The sequence below is a fragment of the Quercus lobata genome, chromosome 10 (assembly GCF_001633185.2).
Source record: "Quercus lobata isolate SW786 chromosome 10, ValleyOak3.0 Primary Assembly, whole genome shotgun sequence".
Classification (NCBI taxonomy): Eukaryota; Viridiplantae; Streptophyta; class Magnoliopsida; order Fagales; family Fagaceae; genus Quercus; species Quercus lobata.
In genome coordinates this window covers 1,760,715-1,781,274 of record NC_044913.1, presented here as the reverse complement: position 1 = coordinate 1,781,274, position 20,560 = coordinate 1,760,715, and the positions used below count along the sequence as shown (strand labels likewise).

Here is a 20,560-nt window from a genome sequence, read left to right as displayed (position 1 = left end):
CTTCCTCTTTTGGGGGGTCCTGGGGGTTGACTTTTAATATCTTTTTTCAAAACTTCTTGAAAAACTTTTTCAGAACCCCTTTTGGCTGCCTCAGCCTCTATCTTTTTTCTCTAAATAGGTAGATTCTCCTCTGTCAGGCTGAAAGATCCTCAACCACCTTCCTTCACGATTCACCTTGTTGCTCTTCTCGAGATACTAGGCTTCCCTTCATCAAGTGCTAGTTTCTAAGTCATCATCTGTTTCCAAAGCCTTTTCTTCTGAGTTGCAGGCGGCTGATGGGACATGTCTTTCTTTGTTCCTTATGTCCATGAGCATACTTCCTTAAGCTATCCATTTCCCAGCTGATTCTTTCTAACACTTCTCGAGGATCCCCTTGCTGGTTCTGGCAGCTCCTAAGTATCCTGGTTCAGTCTCTTTTTGGGCTCCTTGGGGATTCTTCTCATAGAGGTTGGGCCAAGGTTCCTCTCGCTTTTCTTCCTTCTTTAAGGCCCAAGGTTTACCCATTTATGAGCTTCGACTTCCTTTTACTCAATTTAAATAGGCCTTGGCTCACAAATTGAGCCTTTCCTATCCTTGAGAGCCAATTAGTTTTGGATTCCAACACTCATAATATTTTGCACCTCAACATTGTGTTAGGTTGATATAGGCACAACCAATTTCAACCCATCTAAAATAAATGACCCAAAATGATTAACATATTTTTATATATTATAAACACATAAATTATAATAATTATAAACAAATAAATTTTATACAGAAATTTATCGCATAATAAAATCAAATAAAATAGTAATAGCATACAATCTAAAAATTCATATTTTTCAACCCAATTAAATACCTTCCATATTGAAAAAAAAAATGCAATTTTAGAAAAATAATAATGAAATGAGAGTATTTTATTTTATTTTATTTTTATTATTTTGAAAAAATGATTAAGGACTTTAGAGCTTCAATATAGATTTTTTCAATATAACCATAAAATTATTTTAATTACTCAATTCTATATTTAAAATTCAAAATGTTACATAAAATGACTTATATTATATGGATTAATCAAACTTATGTCAAGGCGGATTGCCCCGTTTATGACTATGTTAGGGAAAAATGCTCATACACCTCCTAAACTTTCAACCACTGGCCAAAAGACCCCCTCAACTTTTATAATGGCCAATTTACTCTTTAAACTATTCATACCTGCTAAATTAATACATTTGTTACTTTGGTGTTAAAAACTAACATTCTAATCACGTGAGAAGCACACAAAAATTACAAAGGTGAATCAACTTAGTTGAGTGGGAAAGAAAAAGCTAGGTTCAGAGAGAGGAAGACGATAGACTGTGGAACCAGAATCTTGAACTGTCGTGATAGCCTTCTCTCCAGTGCCGAAGTTTTTGCCCTGCAATCGCCTTGCCACTGGTGCTCTCTCTCTTTTTTTCCCTACTCTCTTTTTTTCTAATCACAATCTACACGTGCGAATTTTTGCAATTTTTTTTTGTTTGGTTTAATTTTCGGGTTGACCCTTTACACTTATCCAAGTGTTTCAAGACTTGTGGTGGATTGCGTAGAGTTGGTTGTGGTGAAATTTTCATTTGATTAAAACTGGTTTTGAGTATGCTATACAACTGTTTGGTAGGATTTTAGATGGGTTTGCAATTACTTGAAAATAATGTTTATGGCCTGGTTTATGTGTGCTTGATTGTTTCACATAAACCAATTAAAATTACAAATTGTATAAGAAAATTTTGAAAAGCTGTGATTATATTACATTTAGTTTTCAAGCTTGGGGTTTGATTGCCCTGTTGGGCTTGTATTTGTGAAGTGTGGTTGCAAATGTAGCTGTCTGTACTTCGGTGACATAGAAGTGGGGGGGGTATTGGTTGTGTCCAACTTTGATTGAAGTTTTTCCTATGAGTTTTTTACTTTATTTTATTTTTTATCTATATTGTTTTATTTGAATAAGTAGACCAGTAAAACTATCTAGCTTTGAGGGAACAATTCCAAGGTGTTCTTTATATTGTTCTTTTTTTTTTTTCTTTTTCTTTTTTTCATTAAGCTTTTTCTATTGTTCTTCTTGTTAATTTTATGTTGTAGTCATGAATGAATGTCCACTGTCACTCCCTCAAAATAATGCATTGATATTGTGGTTGTATTCTTATTTAGGGTACTTGGCAATCATGTATGGATACTCAACAATCAAGTCAAATTCGTGTAGAGAAGAACAGTGCTAGTGGAAGCAAGAAGGACAAGGGAAAGGCCAAAGCCTAGTGGTAGCAAAAAGAACAAAATTGCAAAGTATAAGAGGATTTTGTTTAAGTCCGAGTGTTAATGTTGGATGCCACTTGAAGTGACTATTTATGTATGAGTACTGAAAAAATGGTTTGTGACATAATAAGAATGGAACTAGTATTCTGCTTCCACACCTTTGTACCCAATTTGATTAAGTTTTTTGATAGCATTTAGTGATTAACAAGATATTGTTGTAACTATGACAAAGTAGTTCTCAATTTGGCTTAATTTTTGACTTAAATGAGATTATTCTTAGATGCACCTTTTGTTTTTGCATTGGAATGAGGGATAACGAAGTCTTTGTTTGAATTGAACTTTATACAATAACTTTAAGCCACTTCAATTTCTTTATTAAAAAAATAAATAATAAATAAATCTTGTCATCAGAGTAATGCAAATTTGTAATGTACTAATACCATAACCTAAACACCAAAAAATGAATGTCTTAATCTGCCATGAATTGAAATATCAATGAGTGCTTACAAATGGTACATTGTTTGCCAAAAAATAGTACTCAATGAATCAATAATTACACTTTCCCAGCAATATTGAAAAACAAAAGTATATTAGCTCCATTAGTATTATTAAAAGGATTTCAATTTGCCATGAATTTAAATATCAAATGAGTGACTCCTTGAAGACTACATGTGATGCAAATTTGAGATCCTTTATTAGCTTTTTATTTTTCATGCCAGTAACTCAAGGAACCTAGGCCTCGAATTCCCTTCATCATCAAATGACCCTTCTACACTCCTCGACTCATCACTGTCCCTATGGTCTGAGCCTTCTTTACCATTCCAAACTCCCTCAAGCTGCTTGCCCCCAATTGCTCTATTTATTCCATCATCCTCCATACCAAAATCTTCATTTATATCATCATCAGATTCAAAAAAATCACTTAAATTGTAATCTTCATCATCCTCGTCATCCTCCAATTCAATTGGAACATTAACAATTTCAAATTGGCCATCAGCCTCAATAGAATCGTATTGGGATTGAGGAGCTTGAGCATTTGGCATAGAATGTGAATTTCCAGGGAGTGACAGTGGACATTCATCCATGACTACAACACAAAATTAACAAGAACATTAATATAAGAGCGGGAGAGAAAGGAAAAAAAAAAGAAGCAATATAGAGAATAGTGGGAGAAAAAAAAAAATACTTGAATGCAATAAAAGGACAAGTCAATTAAGCTCACCAAAGCACACATGAATACAGCAGTGAGATATATAAATGTCACATGAAAGCGGACAAAGAACATCAACAAATAGGAATGTTAGTATGACAAAAATTGTCACTAGTCACTACCTGATTAGGTGAACATTGAATATGCATTCAGTAGCTATAAGATAAGGTGTAAGCCACAATCATTAAAAAAGAAAAAAAGGTTCATAGCTAACGTGCAAAAAAGGTGGGCAGCAGTTGATATCAAAAGCCTCAAAGAAACAGAGCAAAGCATATTGAACTAATTCTCAAGTACGAGCAGCAACTGGTGCTCTAGTTGGGTGTGGTAATTCTACGCATTTATCATCCACCTAATAGAGCTTTAATCAAAATATATTCCACTCAGTGCCCCACAACAAGCCTCTAATAATCAATTTCAATTAAAATTAGCTCATTGTAAAAGTATTTCATCTAACACAGTAAGTCATATCTCTCCCAAGCATTTAATCAAATAGCTCTATGGCATACTCAAAAGCAATAGCTCTATGGCATACTCAGAAAATCGAACAAACAAGAATTAAACCAACCCAAGATTTAAACCAAACCAAAAAATTACAGAGAATAATGATGTTAAGAAACAACAGAAAAGCCGGGCTAAATCCTACTCCTGGGCGATGCCTACACAAGTGAATCCAATGAGAATAGTAATGCCACATTCAAATTTGTAATTTCAATTAGTTTATATGAAACAATTTTCTTATGCAATTTGTAATTTCAATTAGTTTCTATGAAACAATCAAGCACACATAAACCCGGCCATGGACATTATTTTCAAGTAATTGCAAACCCATCTAAAATCCAACCAAACAATGAAAACCCATTAGAACACTGGTCATATCTCTGTTAGGCATTTTATCAAACAGTTGTATCACATACTCAAAACCAGTTTTAAACAAATGAAAATTTCACCACAGCCAACTCTCTGCAATCCACCACAGATCTTGAAACACTTGGATAAGTGTAAAGTGTAAAGGGTAAGACCGAAAATTAAACCAAACAAAAAAAATTGCAAAAATTCGCACATGGAGATTGAGATTAGAAAAACAGAGAGTAGGAAAAAAAAAAAAAGTGTACCAGTGGCAAGACAATTGCAGGACAAAAACTGCGGCACCGGAGAGAAGGCTGTCACGGCGGTTCAAGATTCTGGTTCCACAGTCTATCATCTTCCTCTCTCTGAACCTGGCTTTTTCTTTCCCTCCCAACTAGGCTGATTCACCTTTGTAATTTTTGCGTGCTTCTCACGTGATTTAAACGTTAGTTTTTTAACACCAAACTAACAGATGTATTAATTTGGAAAATCTGAATAGTTTAAGGAGTAAATTGGCCATTATAAAAGTTGAGGGGGTTTTTTGGCCAGTGGTTGAAAGTTTAGGGGGTGTATGAGCATTTTTCCACTATGTCATTTTCAAGTTGTCATGAGTTAAGCAGACCAATACATAATTGACCCATTCATTTAACTTGCTTTGATTCACGTTGATAGCCTGGGTAAAGTATATGATGTTAGAATATCCAAGATAATGTTTTCAAGCAAATACATTTAAATGTTCTAACATATACATACAATTACAGTTTGTGACTACGTACCTAGAAGCCCAAAAGCTGAAGTCAAAGTTTGGTGAGGGGACATTTTTCAAACACAATCTAAAAATCCTCCTTAACTACAAGCCTAAAGACCTTTGAGACTCTCTCTATCTCTCAATAGCCGAAGAATTCAAGAGAATGCTTAGCTGCTATCTAATAACTCTCTATTGACAATGGTAAAAGTTTACAAGGTGTGGGCGAGAGTCCATTTATAGTGTGTAGGGAATGGCCAAGTTTCAACTTGAGTGGATCAGTCAAGTTGCATGTGTGAAGCATCATGTAACTTTCGGCTTTTTGTCTATTTGTTAAGTCCGAATTGTAGCCCATGGAACCTCACTTAGTTTCCTTCTATCTAACAAAACTATACAGTAGCTAAATTAAGTCATAATCTCTCCAATTCTTAGTACGCAAAGATATGCCATTGGTCCCACCTAAGTCCTTTATGATGTGTCAACCAAGTGGTTTTGGAGGTTTCCAGTGGAGTTCTAACTAGGAGCTTATTAAGCTCTTGAAGCTTCCATGGAAAATGTATCATGGTGCAGCTTACTTCATCCAAGAATAGTTATATGGTGACGAGGTAAATATGCCATATGAATGAATGACTTTTGCTCATATGTTATCTAATGTTCCAATAAAATTCTCATATTAATTCTATGACAATGACTAGAAGAGAGATTAGATTATAGTATTATACTCTAAATGGGTAAGCACTACGAACTTATTACATACATCTATAGCTTGTAGTTATTAACAATTTTTTTTGGAGTTAGTTATATCCGTGTGAAGTGATGTTAGGCTTACAGCTACTAAAAACTTATTATCTGTCTTACAATTTGATTTGAGGGAATTCCTTAAAGATGAAAAACCAAATACATTCGAGCTACTTTTTATGGACAATTGCACCATTCTCAATTAAAAGTTCACATTTTAATTAACTTTTTTCCTTTTTGCTAACTCTTTCTTAACTAATGTCTAATGGCCCCATTAACCAAAATTTAATACTAAAGACATAAAAAATTTCACAACAATTGAATTGACAAGTTTTTATTGGTTTTTATCTGAACTTACCATTGACATTATTTTTTTACTTACCACTAATAATCTGTCATATCGATCAACCGGGTGTAGAATTTTTTGTGTCCATGTATTTTCTCTTAAATAAAGCCCTAGTATTTTCTTTTTGATAGGTTTGGAAGCACAACAAATTTCCAATTGTTAAAGTAACAAGTTATTATTGGTAGATAAAAAAATAATATCAATTTTTTTCGACAAGTAACGTAAGAAATTTTATTTAAAAAACCAAGCAAGTACACTGGAAGTGTACTACAATGGCACAAATCAAAAACTCAGATTACAACAATCTATAAGATCGGGGAGAGAAAGACAAGAATAGGAAGGCAAAACTAGACTCCACTCAAGGAGAGTATGGAAAGAAAAACTAAATGTCAAGAATAGACCGTTCACAATTCTCAAAGCATCTAGCATTCCGCTCCTGCCATAAGCACCAAAACAAACAATGCGGCACAAACCTCCATAAACCTATATTTTGATGTCCACCAAACTTCCCCTGCCAAGAAGCTAATACCTCACTAACTTTATACGGCATCACCCAATGTATAACAAACACATAGACCACAACTCATATTCTATAGGAAAATGAAGAAGAAGATGATCCACCGATTCTCCACACTGTTTACACATAAAGCACCACTCTAACATTGCAATCTGCCTCTTCCAAAAATTATCCGTAGTTAAGATCTTACCTAAGGCAACAGTCTAAGAAAAGAACACTACTCTAGGAGGAACCTTGGATTGCCACACCATTTTCCAAGGAAAATCAATGACAGAAGAAGGAGATAAAGAGTGATAGAAGCCTCGAACCTCAAAACCTCTCCTCATTGCTGGCTTCCAGCAAAATTTGTCATCACCAACACCCCGCACATTCATGGAATAAAGCACAACCCAAAAACGATCAAATGATTTTGACTCCCAATCTTGTGGTGACGATGGAACCGAATGTCCCAATGAAGCCTCCCATTGGAGAAACGCATCACTTCTGACACAAAAAACTCTCTTGCTCAACTAATACTATACAATTTTGGAAATGCTTCCTTAAGGGAATAATCCTTACACCATACATCCTCCCAAAACTTTATCTGAGTACCATCAGACACATCAAACCAAAGACATTTAGAAAAGTCCAGCCAGCCACTTCTAATGGATTTCCACACACTAACACCATAGGTCCCTAACACCGGTTTGGTACACCAACCACCCCTTCATCCCCATATTTAGCCTCAATGACCTTCCTCCAAAGGGCATCTCTCTCCATTCCATGCCTCCACAACCATTTGCCTAACAAAGCAGGATTAAATCTTCTCAGCAGTCAAATCCCTAAACCACCCTTTTGCACTGGCATACAAACCTTAGCCAATTCCACTAGAGGAACCTTAGAATACCACTCCAAAGAAAGAAAAAATAATAATATCAATGATAAGACTATATGGGAATTAGTATAAAAAACTTGTTAACTGTTGTAGAAAATGTTATGAAAGTATTGTATCCGTGACATTACCCTTTTCCTTTTCATGTGTGGTATGTTAGTAGCTGCAATCGTAATGTTTCTCATTTCATAAAAATAAATATACTCTTCTATTCCACTCAGTGTGTTTTGTTTTAAATATAAAACATGAGTTAAACCCACGTTTTTAGTTACAAAAACAAGCAGTATTATGCAAAAGAAACATCCCCTTCATAAAAAGTATTTCATTCTGTCATTCTTAAAAAAAAAAATAAGAGAAGAAGATATATACAAGGTGGTGCCTATATTAAAATAACAAACTCTCTTGTAGAGCACGAGACAAGTTTTAAGACTTCCCTCTCCCATGGAGTCCCTTAATAAGCTTTTTGATGTGTAATCGCACTTGATGGGGATTGAGCTAGTCATTTTTGATTTGGCATAAAAAAGAACAATCAAGTTGTGAATTAGAGGCTCAACATCATGAAGAAAGATGTACACTGTCTTTGCTGTCCAGACAAGAAATACCTTTTCTTTGTTGACCAACCACGTGCTTCATATGCTAGGTTCTGTTATTTCTGTCTATGTATTAGTTTTCTGTGTACTCCTAGTTTTGGAATCTCATAGCCACTTCCTACTCACATGCTCACAATTATTTCATGTCTTCCCGAATTGTGTGTACGAGTGAAGGGGATGTTTCCTATAGAGAGCCTAACATCCTTTTTAAATCATTTAGCAAAAGTGAGCCGTATAATACCATTTTAATCTATCCATTATTTCTCTTGATATTTTCAGGGCTAGCTAGAAACAAGCTTTACATGCATGCTTACAATTATTTCATCTCTTCCCAAGTTGTGTAGGAGCGAAGGGGATGTTTTCCTATAGAGAGACTAACATCTTTTTAAATCATTTAGCAAAAGAGTGCCTAATAAATACCATTTTAATCCATTGATTCTCTTTGATATTTTCAGGGCTAACTAAAAACAAGATTGACATGCAAGGACTTCACTGAAGAGTGAAGACAGCTACAAATGTTTTACAGTATTTTTCTTTCGGTGCATGTGTTTTTCAGTGGGGTTTATTGGTGACATTCGTAAGCCTAGTTGACATCAATATATGGTATTTTCCATTGGAATTGGTAACAGTTTTTTAAAAACTTTGACATCACTGATTCACTTGCTCTATATTTCAGAGATGGAAATAATCTTGAAAACTTCAATAGGGCCCATCAACAGCAAAAGAGCCCCACAAAAGGCACTTTCTTTGCGGGGTTCGAGTCTTGGGGGCGAATTTTGAAATGCATGAACTTAACACAGCTATAAATTATTTTCAGGTTTTTTTGTGTGTTGGTGGGTTTTAAGGGTGACATTCATTTATAAACTAGCTGACAATATTATTGCTTTCCCGTTGGAAATGATGATAATTCTTTAAACTTCGTCATTCAGCCAAAAAAAAAAAAAAAAGAAAGAAAAGAAAAGAAAAGAAAGAGAAGTTATAAACTAGGACATATATGTGTGTGGAAAGGTTGATTTGTACCCTAAGAGAGATGGGCAGGTTAAGGTTCCTTAAGAGTTAAGATGATGAATAAGCATTTTGGGTTCAAATTTTTTTTTTTTTTTTTTTAATACAATGGTTAAATGAGGTCATGCCAATAAAAAAAGGAAAAAGGAAACTCCATAAAGGTTCCCTTACACTGAAATTCTTACATTTGAAACAGGAAATCTTTTTTTTTAAAGGTAGCGTTGCATTTTAGAATCAATATGTTCCTATAACATTCAAAAAACAAAACTTGATCAGAATAATTAAAAGATAAAGGTTACTGTAAAAGGGAGAATCATTCTCTAGCTAGATTACTGTCTTAGTGCACTAAGGAATAATTTATGATTATTCTATTTTTTCATATTACTTTGTTTCCTTAAAACAAATAAGGAATAATTAACATTGCGTCAAGTTTTGTCCCTTGGTTTGAAGGGAGAGTCAGATGGAGGAGGGCTTCCACTAATAAGTGCTTTATGGTGTAATTTTTGGTTAATATTACACTAACCAATTCTTTTTTAGTAACCCTAATAGTTCTTCAATTCCCCTATTTGATTACATACGTTACTTAATTTTTACCTGTTAAATATCAAGAGATCATAGTAAAATACAATTACTAAATTTAATATCGTTTTATTGGATATATATTTCCTTTAAATAATCCTCTGTGTTGGATATATGTTTCCTTCATATGTACTTGTCAAATATCAAAGATAATCAAAAGACTGTCTTATATGTGCAATAATAATTAGTTGATATTAGGATACATTTTATAATTGTTTAGGATAAATTACAATTTTAATCTTAGTGATTTGGTCTTATCCACAATTTAGTTCATAAATTTTTAATTGTTACATTTAACTTACCAAAAACTAAAAACTTATGTTATTAGAAAATGATTAATTTTATCATTTAGCCATAATAAGTGAAACTATGCTTTGTTACTATGATAACTAGCTTATAACCCACACAATGTGCAGGATACTTTTATTTATGACAATAGACAAACTATAGGTGAAAATTTAAAATTTTCATAATTAGATAATACAAAAAAATATTTTTTTAAAAAATTGCAAGAAAGAAACCTAAATTCAAGGCATCTTACATAGAGACTATGAAATCTAATCTTGAAATTTCTTGCTCATTCAACAAAATTTGAAATAGACCCAAAAAAAATTGTTTTCCTTCATCACATATGCACTCAAGCAAATGAAAGAAAGTGATTTTTTCTTTCTTTCTTTTGACTCCAAGAGTTAATTATTTTGTTTCACAAAAAAGAAAAAGAAAATAGAGAGTTAATTATTTAAAGCATGTTCCAAAGTTCCAAAAGATAAACAAAATAAATTCAGGGTGGTCCAAGAGAGATAATAGTTGTCTTTGTTTTTGCTAGAAGCAAGTACCAGTGTCTTCAACTAACAATAATTAATACTTAAAATATCATTAAATTCAAATCCTATAGTAATAACCTATGAATTACATCAACTACAACAGTAAATAGTCTCACAGAATTAACTTAGCCAAAAAAAAAAAAAAATCACATTCTCACTATTAAGAGTGATTCCAAATATGTAGTGCCACTAATTTATACCAAATTATCAATTTCACTATTTTTTTTTTATGACAGTACCTACTACACCAAAGGAAAATGCAGACAGTGTTTATAATGTAAAAATATGAAAATGTAACAAACCATGGGTGAAGCCTACCGATTGTATTAAAGCAATAAACTATTGAATAGAACCCAAATGAAGGCCAGTTTAACTATGAGAAATCTCAACCATGTATAAAAATCAAATTGAATATTACAATTTTTTGTATATAATTGTGAGAAATCTCAACCTTGTATAAAACTGAATATGTTATTCATTTAACTACTGATATAGATTGTCTATTTAAGGTAGCAAGATCATAAGCCCTACCAGCAACCTCCTCATCATAATATTCACTTGTATACAAAACGTAAATAGATGAATACACAATTTATATGAGAAAACACATCTATTACCAAGTTTATCCCCCATAAGTCTATGGAGATCCATTTGGGTTCTAAAGTCATCTTACTTTCTGAGCATTCACAAATTTCATCAATAGTATCCAAAAAATATTAGATATCAAGGTCTCATTTTGGCCACAAACAATATAATATTCATATAGTGTTACCAAGTAAAAAGAGTAGGTATTTGCTTCGTAGACACCCGTAGTTCAATCCAACTAATTTGAGAGGTCAACTTGTATTTTCTAGGGTTTTTGCTTTATGTTTTGTTTATTGAATTTCTGCTGTGTGATGCAATCAAAGCATAAACGCAATAGTTGTATTTTGCTTTCAGTTGTGATGTATATTAATAGTTTTAAAAAAATCAATCAATTTTAGTAGGAAGAATAGAAACCTTTTAGAGGCAGGGCTATAGATTTGAGTAAAAAAAACTATACCAATAAGGGCATAAGTTGAGAATGATTTCTGCAATATTTTAGAATGTCACTTTTCTACCTGAGTCTCTAATTGGTGAAATTCACTTGCTGCATCATTGCAGTATGTTTACTTTATTCCTTTAATTGCAAATATATCCAATTATCACCTTTTTAAAAAACATGAAAACAGAATTTGTATCACTTCTAAAACATGATTTTAGAGAATCAACATGGGGACATGAATATACATGTTTGTATGATCTAGAGGACAAATGATAGGAGACTCATTACAAAATCATTCCCTACTGCCATATATGCAAGAAGAGGCACTCATAAAAATAAAATAAAATAAAAGCCCAGTGGAGCTCAAAATCAAGGACCAAAAAATTCCCACATCATTTTGTAATTGGACACATATGCTTTAAAGTAAAAAAGTGGGAATTGTCAAAATCCACTACGTCTCCAACACCATCAATCTATGAATTCAATTTCTAATTCACCCATCATCCAAGTTTATGCATAATGAACTAAAATAAACAATAGCCAATACAGCAGAATTAGAAGACAAAAATTATTAAATGATCACCCAACAACATTGTCAAGACATTAAAACATGCAAATCAGAGCCAATTGAAAGACAAATACACTAAATGGACAAAATCTAATACGAAGTATGAGACAAGTAGAAGGGAAATCAGACTATCCTAACCTATCAATTTGTTCCAGCACATTTCTTGCAAAAATGTCCGGTGTAAGGAGGTTGATAACGTCTAAAAATCTGTTGCAAAGTGTATAACATACGTTAGTTAACAATCTGTTTATTTGTTATTTTAAAATGCAGTAATTAACCCAAAAAATCCCATAATGCCACTTACAAAAAAATTATAATTACTATACATTCTAAAGCATCCATGTTGAAATCTGGTTATTAAAATCAAGGGTGAAAATCCCTAATGTTACCAAAACTTAAGGCCATGAAAATAATAATTTCAGACCAAAGTAAAACATTTTTCTCATTTAAAAGGTAATTCAACAGTTCAACAATTACTCTCTTTTTTTTTTTAGCACAATTCAACAACATTTAGATCTATGGAAACTAAACAATTGTATCTATTATTGCAAAAAATATCTAGATGAACAAAAAAATCTAGAAGGGCAGATTATACTCATATTCTACATGAGCACAACAAAGTTAGAATATAAGAGTTGAAGGAGGAAAAATATCAAGAGAATACATTTTTCCCAAAAAAATATAAAGGAAGAAACTCATAATAAACTTTAGGGATAACAATTTAACGATTTAATTAGTTTTAGAGATAATTTTATTACTAAATTCATACAAAATAAGTTATAAACACTCCCTCCCTTGCAAACTTTAAAAACTACTATTCAAGCAAAAGTAAATAAAGATACGATGAAAACCAAAATAGCTTTGACGGAAATATTTAGAAATTCCCAAGGTCTTTATACACAAAGGCAAAACAAATCTCCAATGTACAACTCCTAATTTCCATTTGAAAATATTATATGCAAAATAAGAGAATTCATTCCTAAAAAATAATTCATTTAGAAGGAAATTAAAAGAATCAATATATATTTTCTCCTGTCAATGGAGACTTACTTACGATTAGTATGCACATTGTTCCCTATACTACCCATCTGAAACAATGGGAAGAAAGATTGACTTTTATATATATAAATATATTAGTAAGTGTACTTTGCATAAATCCATGGACTGCTTATACTGAGGAGATAAAACAATTATTAAAGGTACTATTTATTTCAACATGAAATAATAAAAATAAAAAGAATAATCATAATGAATTGAAAAGCAATCAATATGGACGGGTTGAGGATGATGATCCAATATGTTTTTCATAATATTGAACATCAATGCAAGAACCTTTAAGTAATTTTCATTAAACATTACATTTATCAAGAATTCTACCCAACACATGCTAGAATCTTTTAATTCAAACACTTTTCACAAATAAAGAAAATCAAATATGACTATAAACGATGTGAAAAAAATTTTAAACTTTGTTAGCAAAATATATTAACAAACACAGACCAAGTACAATATAAACTGATAAGGAACTTCATTAGCACAACTTTCCAATCAAAGCACAGAAGCGTACAAAAAAAAAATGCTAATTGTACTACTAACTTTACAACAAAGCACTCAGACAACATACTTCAATGTAAAAATTAAAGGGGTGACATTTCAGAAAATTTCCACAAATGAGTCATTCTATCCACTACAATGACAACTTCAAATTCTAAAGTATAATCTAAGATGTCGGATTTGTGAACGTAGTATTATACAAAATATGAATGATTCCAATTCATGGGCAACTAAATAGACCTAGTAGATGCGCCTAATGAGGGAAAAATGAAAAGAAAAAACCATTGTCAATTCGAATTTTATTTGCCCTAGTCAAATGAGTTCGATGTTAATAAATCATAATTTCTCTACAACTAAAAGTAATGGCTAATAGGGATTTATCATGACCAACTCTAGAATGTGACAGAGAGACTTTCAGAGGATGTTATAGACCCTAAGAAATTGTATGTTGGAGATGGTTAATTTGACCAGTACTTATGCAAGAGAATGGTCAATTGTAGTGATGTTATTAATGTTAAGCTTGGGTTATTAAACAATTTTTATGATATTGTTTTAGACTACACTTAAAGATAATTTGGGGAAGGAAAAAGGGGTTGGTGCACTAGAGCTTGTAGTAGGGCTCATGGTTGTGGGTTATGGCGGAGTATTAGTGAAGGGTGGGAAACTTTCGCTAAGCATTTCTCTTTTGTGGTGGGGGACGGTTCTCGTATTCTTTTTTGGCATGATGAGTGGATTAGGGATGTTCCTCTCAAAATCTTGTATCCTCAGTTATTTTTGTGTTCAGCTAATAAGGAGGCTTGCATTTCAGAGGTGTTAAGCCCTCCAGTGGGTGATAATGACAGAGTGTGGAGTTTAAGGTTTCATAGGGAATTCAATGATTGGGAGTTGGCGGCTTCCTACTCCTTTCTTCATTTCATCCAAACCCGAATTCCAAGGGGTGGAGGGTGTGACAGACTTTGTTGGGATCTTAATGGCAGTGGGAAGTTTGATACTCGGTCCTTTTATCATAAGATTCGAAATGCAGCTCCTTCCACTTTCCCTTGGAAGGGAATTTGGAAAGTTAAGGTTCCTAAAAGGGTGGCTTTTTTTATGTGGACAGCAGCCTATTGTCAGATTCTAACTTTGGATAACCTTATGCTTCGTGGTCGCCCTTTCGCGAATCGTTGTTGTTTGTGCTATAACAATGCGGAATCTGTGGATCACCTGTTACTTTTCTGTCTGATAGCTCATTCTTTATGGATGTATATGATTCGGTTGTTTGGGATTGAATAGGTCATGCCAGGTTCAGTTGTGGACTTATTATTTTACTGGTATCATTGGCTTGGGAAGCATAGCTCGAATATTTGGGATTTGGTTCCAAGTTGTTTAATGTAGACTATTTGGACGGAACGAAATAGGCGGTCTTTTGAGGATAAGGGAAAAACTGTGGTTCAGTTATTAGAGTTTTGCCAGCGGACCCCCTTTGATTGGTCTCGATGTTGGGGTTATTCGGACAGTTCTATCCTTTTGGATTTTCTTTCATCTATTAGAATAGATAAGGGGTTGCTTCTGCCTTTTTGTTTATTCTTTTCCTTTGTTCACTACCGTGAACTCTTTGTGTTTCTCTCGCTATTCTTTTATCAATAATATTTCTTCTTACTTATCAAAAAAAAAAATAATTTGGGTTTAATTTGAATTCTATTTGTACTTCTACTTAATAAAATACATATGATTATATTTTTGTCCACTTTTAACAAATTAACAAAATGCTAAATTGAACAGACTGAAAACTATTGAAAATGAGATTTAAAGAAATATTAGGTTTATTTTTCTTATTTTGTTGAATATTTGAAAGAGTTGTTTTACATCATATTAAGTTATCATTCAAACTATAGAAATAGCTAGAGATGACAGCAAATCTAGACGCCAAAGAAAAAATAAAATAAAATTGTACAAAGAAACACAACTTGACATTTTGAGATACACTTTCAAAACTACAACTATAAATAAAAATAGTCCCTTAGAGGACCTAAACGACATGACAACAAAATACACCCCACTTATTCTCTTGAAAATTGAATTTGTTCCACTCTTAAAATAACATTAGAGATTCCCGGTAGACTGCAAACTATCTAGATCAATAGTGTTTTTCTTTTTGCTAAGATAGTTCAATAGAATTAGAATTTACCATTAAATTAAATTTTATTCTAGATTTCCCACCTAATCAATTTCATAATGTCTTCCTTTATTTTAACCTTGCTTTGATCATTGGTAACATTTCTTTGCTTCTAAATATGGTAGAAAATAAACTTCAATAAGAAACTTTGAAAGTGTACTATCTAACATATATTGTAATTATGGTAGAGAGTACTTTAAAAGAGCACAATGTTTAACAAATTTGTTTTTTTAACATGTATATGAATGTTTCATTATATATATTCATTTTACAAAACCATTATTGCAAGTGTATTATTCTTCTTCATTTGCTTCTTCTTCAACGAATAATTCCTTTTATTCCTTTTATTCTCATACAATCATTTGAAGCAAAGCTCACATGTTAAAAACATATCATGACTATGCCAATGCAATTGAAACAAATCAATTCAAAATCTCAGATTGGTAGATTGGTAAGACTAAAACAACTTATATTGAAAAGATTGCAACATGAGCTATCTAAGGATCTATATTGTTAATTTTGTGCCTACTGGCTGGGAAAATGATAGCGCCTAATGCTAACCCAAAATAACATCAATTATGCCAAATTCGACATTAACATTAACAATATTAGAGATATTCTATTCTTTTACCTTCTTGAACTTCCAGCCAACCAAGGAGAAAGAAAAAAAGGTACCTGAAATTTGAGGACGGACTAAATCTAGCCAAATGAAGTGTAAATTGCATAAATGATTGACTCACGAATAACCTTAAAAACCCCAAAAGCCCAATCTTCTCCTTTTCTTTTTTCACAATTTCCCATTAACCAAACAGAGAATATAGTAGAGTAACATACTATCTAAAAAAGCACCTGAAATTTGGGGAATATATGAGACTCCAATCTACCAAACCATGTAATCCTCAATTAAACAAAACAAAAGAACATATAAGATAATTTTATTAAATAGCCATAAAATCATCAAATGATTGTAGAAATATTACTTGGTAAGCCCAAAAAAAAAAAAAAAAAACCAGCTAGTCAGATAGGTTAGTTTTGAACTTAACTTTCATCCAATGAAATCGAGACATTTCCCAATTTTCATACACTATTACATTGACAACCCTGCTTTTACGCTTGAACTCAACATGGTTTCATTTGATTTAAGTGCTGCATAGGATTAAATGCATTTTTTATTTTTTTATTTTTTAGTGTTGAGGCTTCTATATAACTGTGTTGTTTTCATATTGTTAATACAAAATAGTATACAATACGTGAGGAAGACATATGATTAATTGAAAAAAAAAAAAAAAAAAAAGCCAAAAAAGAACTATAATCAAATTTTTTCAGCAAAACAAAATTATTGACTCACCTAAAACCAATTCGAAAACCTTTTCATGTTTTGCTGGTTTACTCTGCAACAACAAACAATTTTTATAAATTTTTTTGTAAATAAAACAGAGAGAGAGATTGTAAATAAAACTCCACATAGGCAACATGCATAGCAAGTCAAAGACCATCCATCATTTCAGAAGCAAGCAATACAACATATTAAATCAAAGGCTTCTTCATCCTCTGCAATTGAGAGAATACAATTCATGATGCACAAATTATTCAGGATAGAATATTATTTTGTCCAAATGGTTGTGTTATGCTGATGCAAGCCTAGATTGATAGTTAAACCAATCTTATGCAGCAGTGGCAGCCACTGTTGTTGTCTGGTATAAATCTTTTTTGTTTGGACAGAACCTGAGACCAAACTCTAAAATTCAAACCCATAGCTTAATTTCCCCCTAAAATTTCAAATACACAATCTCAATGTCCATTGTGATTCCATCTTGGCTCAAATTAAAACCTATAAATCCCAAATGGAATCAAATAAGAATTGGGATTTAAAATTCCTAATGAATTTCGAAATTATATCCAAAATTTAAAGGCACACAAATCAATGCCTACAGAGAAACTATACACTAAAATCAAGTTTCTAAGTGGTAGCCACTGAACCCAGATAAGAATTCACAAAATCATATCCCAAAAAAAAAATTAAATAAATAAATAAATAACATTTGATTTAAACCATATATGTGCTTAAGATAGAGATCGGTTATTAGATTACCCCTTAAATGAATAAGAGCAGCACAAAACTACCTGCAAAAGAGACCAGAAGATTGATTATAAAGCAATAACATTTGCTCTCTGCTTTCTAAAAATCTAACAAAAATCTACCAAACAGAGAGAAAAAAATTCTAACCAAAAAACAATAATCAACAAAAGAAAACCCAAGAAATTAAAATTAAGAACAGAAATTCCAATGATTTTTATTACACATATAGGAATTAAAATCAATCAATGACAAATGAAATCTACAACTGAATCCAAGAGAGAGTTAAAAACAAAAACGTAAATTTGTGCTTGATACACGCGGAGTGTAAAGAAATCGAAGAGACTAAAAATACTCTCTGCTTTCTATACCTTGATTGAAAAATTAATGAAAACCAAACGAACAACACAAATACCCCAACCATAAACCAAATCTAATTTAATAGCCTTATTAATCAAAATCGAATGTAAAATCGTGCCTTCTCTGTTTACCGTTCTGCCAAGGTTTTGGGTCTGCAAAATCGTATTTTGAAACTCTTTGATTTCTTATTATGCCCAATCGATGCAGTGTTTACCGTTTCTGCCTCTTTCTCTGTTTCTTTCTCATTGTCCCACGCCTCATCCTCCCTCTCTATTTCATCGCCTCTCTCTTTCTCTGTTTCTTTCTCCGTGTCCTCATCGGTGATGTAGCTTTACCAAACCATATGGGCCCGTTTACGTTTACATGTGTTTAATATTCGACACTTTTTTATCCTTATACGTATTTTTAAAAAATACAAATATATTTTTAGAATAACATTACCGTATAGACCCATAACTTATCGCTTTTTAACTTTTTCGTGATTGGTTATCAAAAAAAAAAAAAACTTATTCGTGGTTGAAAATTAGGTAAGTCTTTTTTCTTATGTGACAACATAGTCTTAATTGTAGGAAAATGCTCCTGTTTTTATATATAGTATTATATTAGACTAGTCGTTAACCCGTGTTATGCACGGGAACCTACCTATTTATGTGGTAAACTAAAATGATTTTATAAAATTTTAAATTGATTAAGAAATTACATTATTGCATGAATTGCTCTTGTATAACTTCAATTTGTGTTACAATTTGATAAAGAAGTCATTGTTTGAACGTGCAATGACTTACGAAAAATATTAAAGAATAGTTCATGACTATAAACCTATAACTATTGAAAAGAATCAAAAGATTAAGAGCTTAAAAATTTTAAAAATATATATGTGTGTGTGACTACACAACAGAGAAATATAAGAGAAAAATTTGTTACACTCAAAATAATAATTCATGGTTATAATCATTGAAATTTTCCAGATAGTTTTAGATATTACAAAAATATAACTCAAAAAGTCAGATGTTAAAACTTCCAAAAGACCAAAAAATATTAAGGAATCATAAGATTTACATCCTATAAATTATTGAAACAAAACTATATATATATATATATATATGATTTTATAATAGAGAAATATAAAAGAAAAATTGATTACCTTTAAAAGAATAATACATGGTATAGTTGTTGAAACCTGCTAAACATGTTCAAATATTGCAAAAATTAACACAAAAATTCAGATGTGAAAACTTCCAAAATGCCAAAAATATATGACTATTCAAAAGAGAAAAATAAGAAGAAGAAAAAAGTACATGAACCTATAAAGTAATAAGTTTTAAATTTTAATGGGTCTAAACTTTAACCAATGAAAAAAAATCACATATTAGGTTGTGTTCCTAGCAACCTTGAAAGAAAAAGTAAAGGGAAAAAAAAAACCATGAAATACCATCAAGCAATAAGTTTTAATGGGTTTAAACTACAAACAATGAACAAAAATAATCATAAACAATCATAGGTGCAGGGTTTGCTTCCTACTATGGCTTCAATTTGATATGTGTGTTTTATCTTTGTGAAAATTTGAGTGAGTATGAAGAGTTTCGACCTTGGCAGAAGTTTATATTTGTGAAAATTTTTGTTATAGAATTTTAGTTGAAATAGAATTTTCAAACTTTTGAAACATATATCTAATAGAGTTTTATTTAAACTAAACTATTGTAGTACTTGATAAGATATAAAACCAAAAATAAAAAGAATCTAAAATAAAAATAAAAAGAATATAGTGATGACGTGGAAAATTGTGGAAGCTCCAAAGGTTTCGCTTTTATATATATATATATATATATATTAGATTAGATTATAATTTATCTCCAAAGTTTGAATTGTTAGGAAGATAAATTTAATCATTTAACCATTATATTCAAATTTATTGTGTATTTCAATTTACAGAATGTAATTTGTAGGGGCGGTTTTTGGGGCCCAGACCCAATAAGTAAGTAGTTCTGGCCCAAAAGTCCCTAGACAATGAATTTATAGAGAGCGGGTTACAGAACTAGGGCTGGACGAAGTGAAACGTTAGTTAGTTGTATGACATGCAACAGTCTGAACGTGAGAATATTCCATTTAAGTTTACAGAATACCGGTCCGAGGAGAAGTATAAGTGCACTTCTTGCTCTGGTTAAAGACTACAGAATTCTTTTTACCTCTCTCTCTTTTTCTCCCAATCCTCCGATCCCCTATTCATGGGGATTTCCTTCTCTTATATAGTCTCCTTAAATTGATAAGGACCTTACACTTGTTAACCAT

General features: G+C 32.0%; 1 protein-coding gene across 7 annotated transcripts; it reads right to left on the bottom strand.

Annotated features, from left to right (window-relative positions):
* Positions 1-2,723: 2,723 nt before the first annotated feature.
* Positions 2,724-18,617, bottom strand: LOC115963311. Of its 7 annotated transcripts, none has more exons than XM_031082266.1 (4): positions 18,403-18,617; positions 17,927-17,958; positions 12,264-12,332; positions 2,724-3,349 (listed from the first exon to the last, which is right to left on the bottom strand). In XM_031082266.1, the coding sequence occupies exons 3-4, from the start codon at positions 12,283-12,285 to the stop codon at positions 2,973-2,975; spliced, it is 399 nt and encodes a 132-aa protein (XP_030938126.1). In that variant the 5' UTR covers positions 12,286-12,332; positions 17,927-17,958; positions 18,403-18,617; the 3' UTR covers positions 2,724-2,972. The 7 variants fall into 7 exon arrangements, 6 of the variants coding, with proteins under 6 accessions (XP_030938126.1, XP_030938127.1, XP_030938129.1 ...); XR_004085792.1 differs by lacking the exons at positions 2,724-3,349; positions 12,264-12,332 and adding exons at positions 16,857-16,980; positions 17,183-17,225; XM_031082267.1 differs by lacking the exon at positions 17,927-17,958 and having other exon boundaries at positions 18,390-18,617.
* Between the last annotated feature and the right edge of the window lie 1,943 nt (positions 18,618-20,560).

Bases quoted from the DNA above. Each gene is read 5' to 3' on its own strand.
- LOC115963311 (XM_031082267.1), bottom strand. From the start codon at position 12,285: ATGTGCTGGAACAAATTGATAG. The intron at 3,350-12,263 runs GTTAGGATAGTC...TTTGTGTTGTAG, and splicing joins GTGCTGGAACAAATTGATAG to TCATGGATGAATGTCCACTG.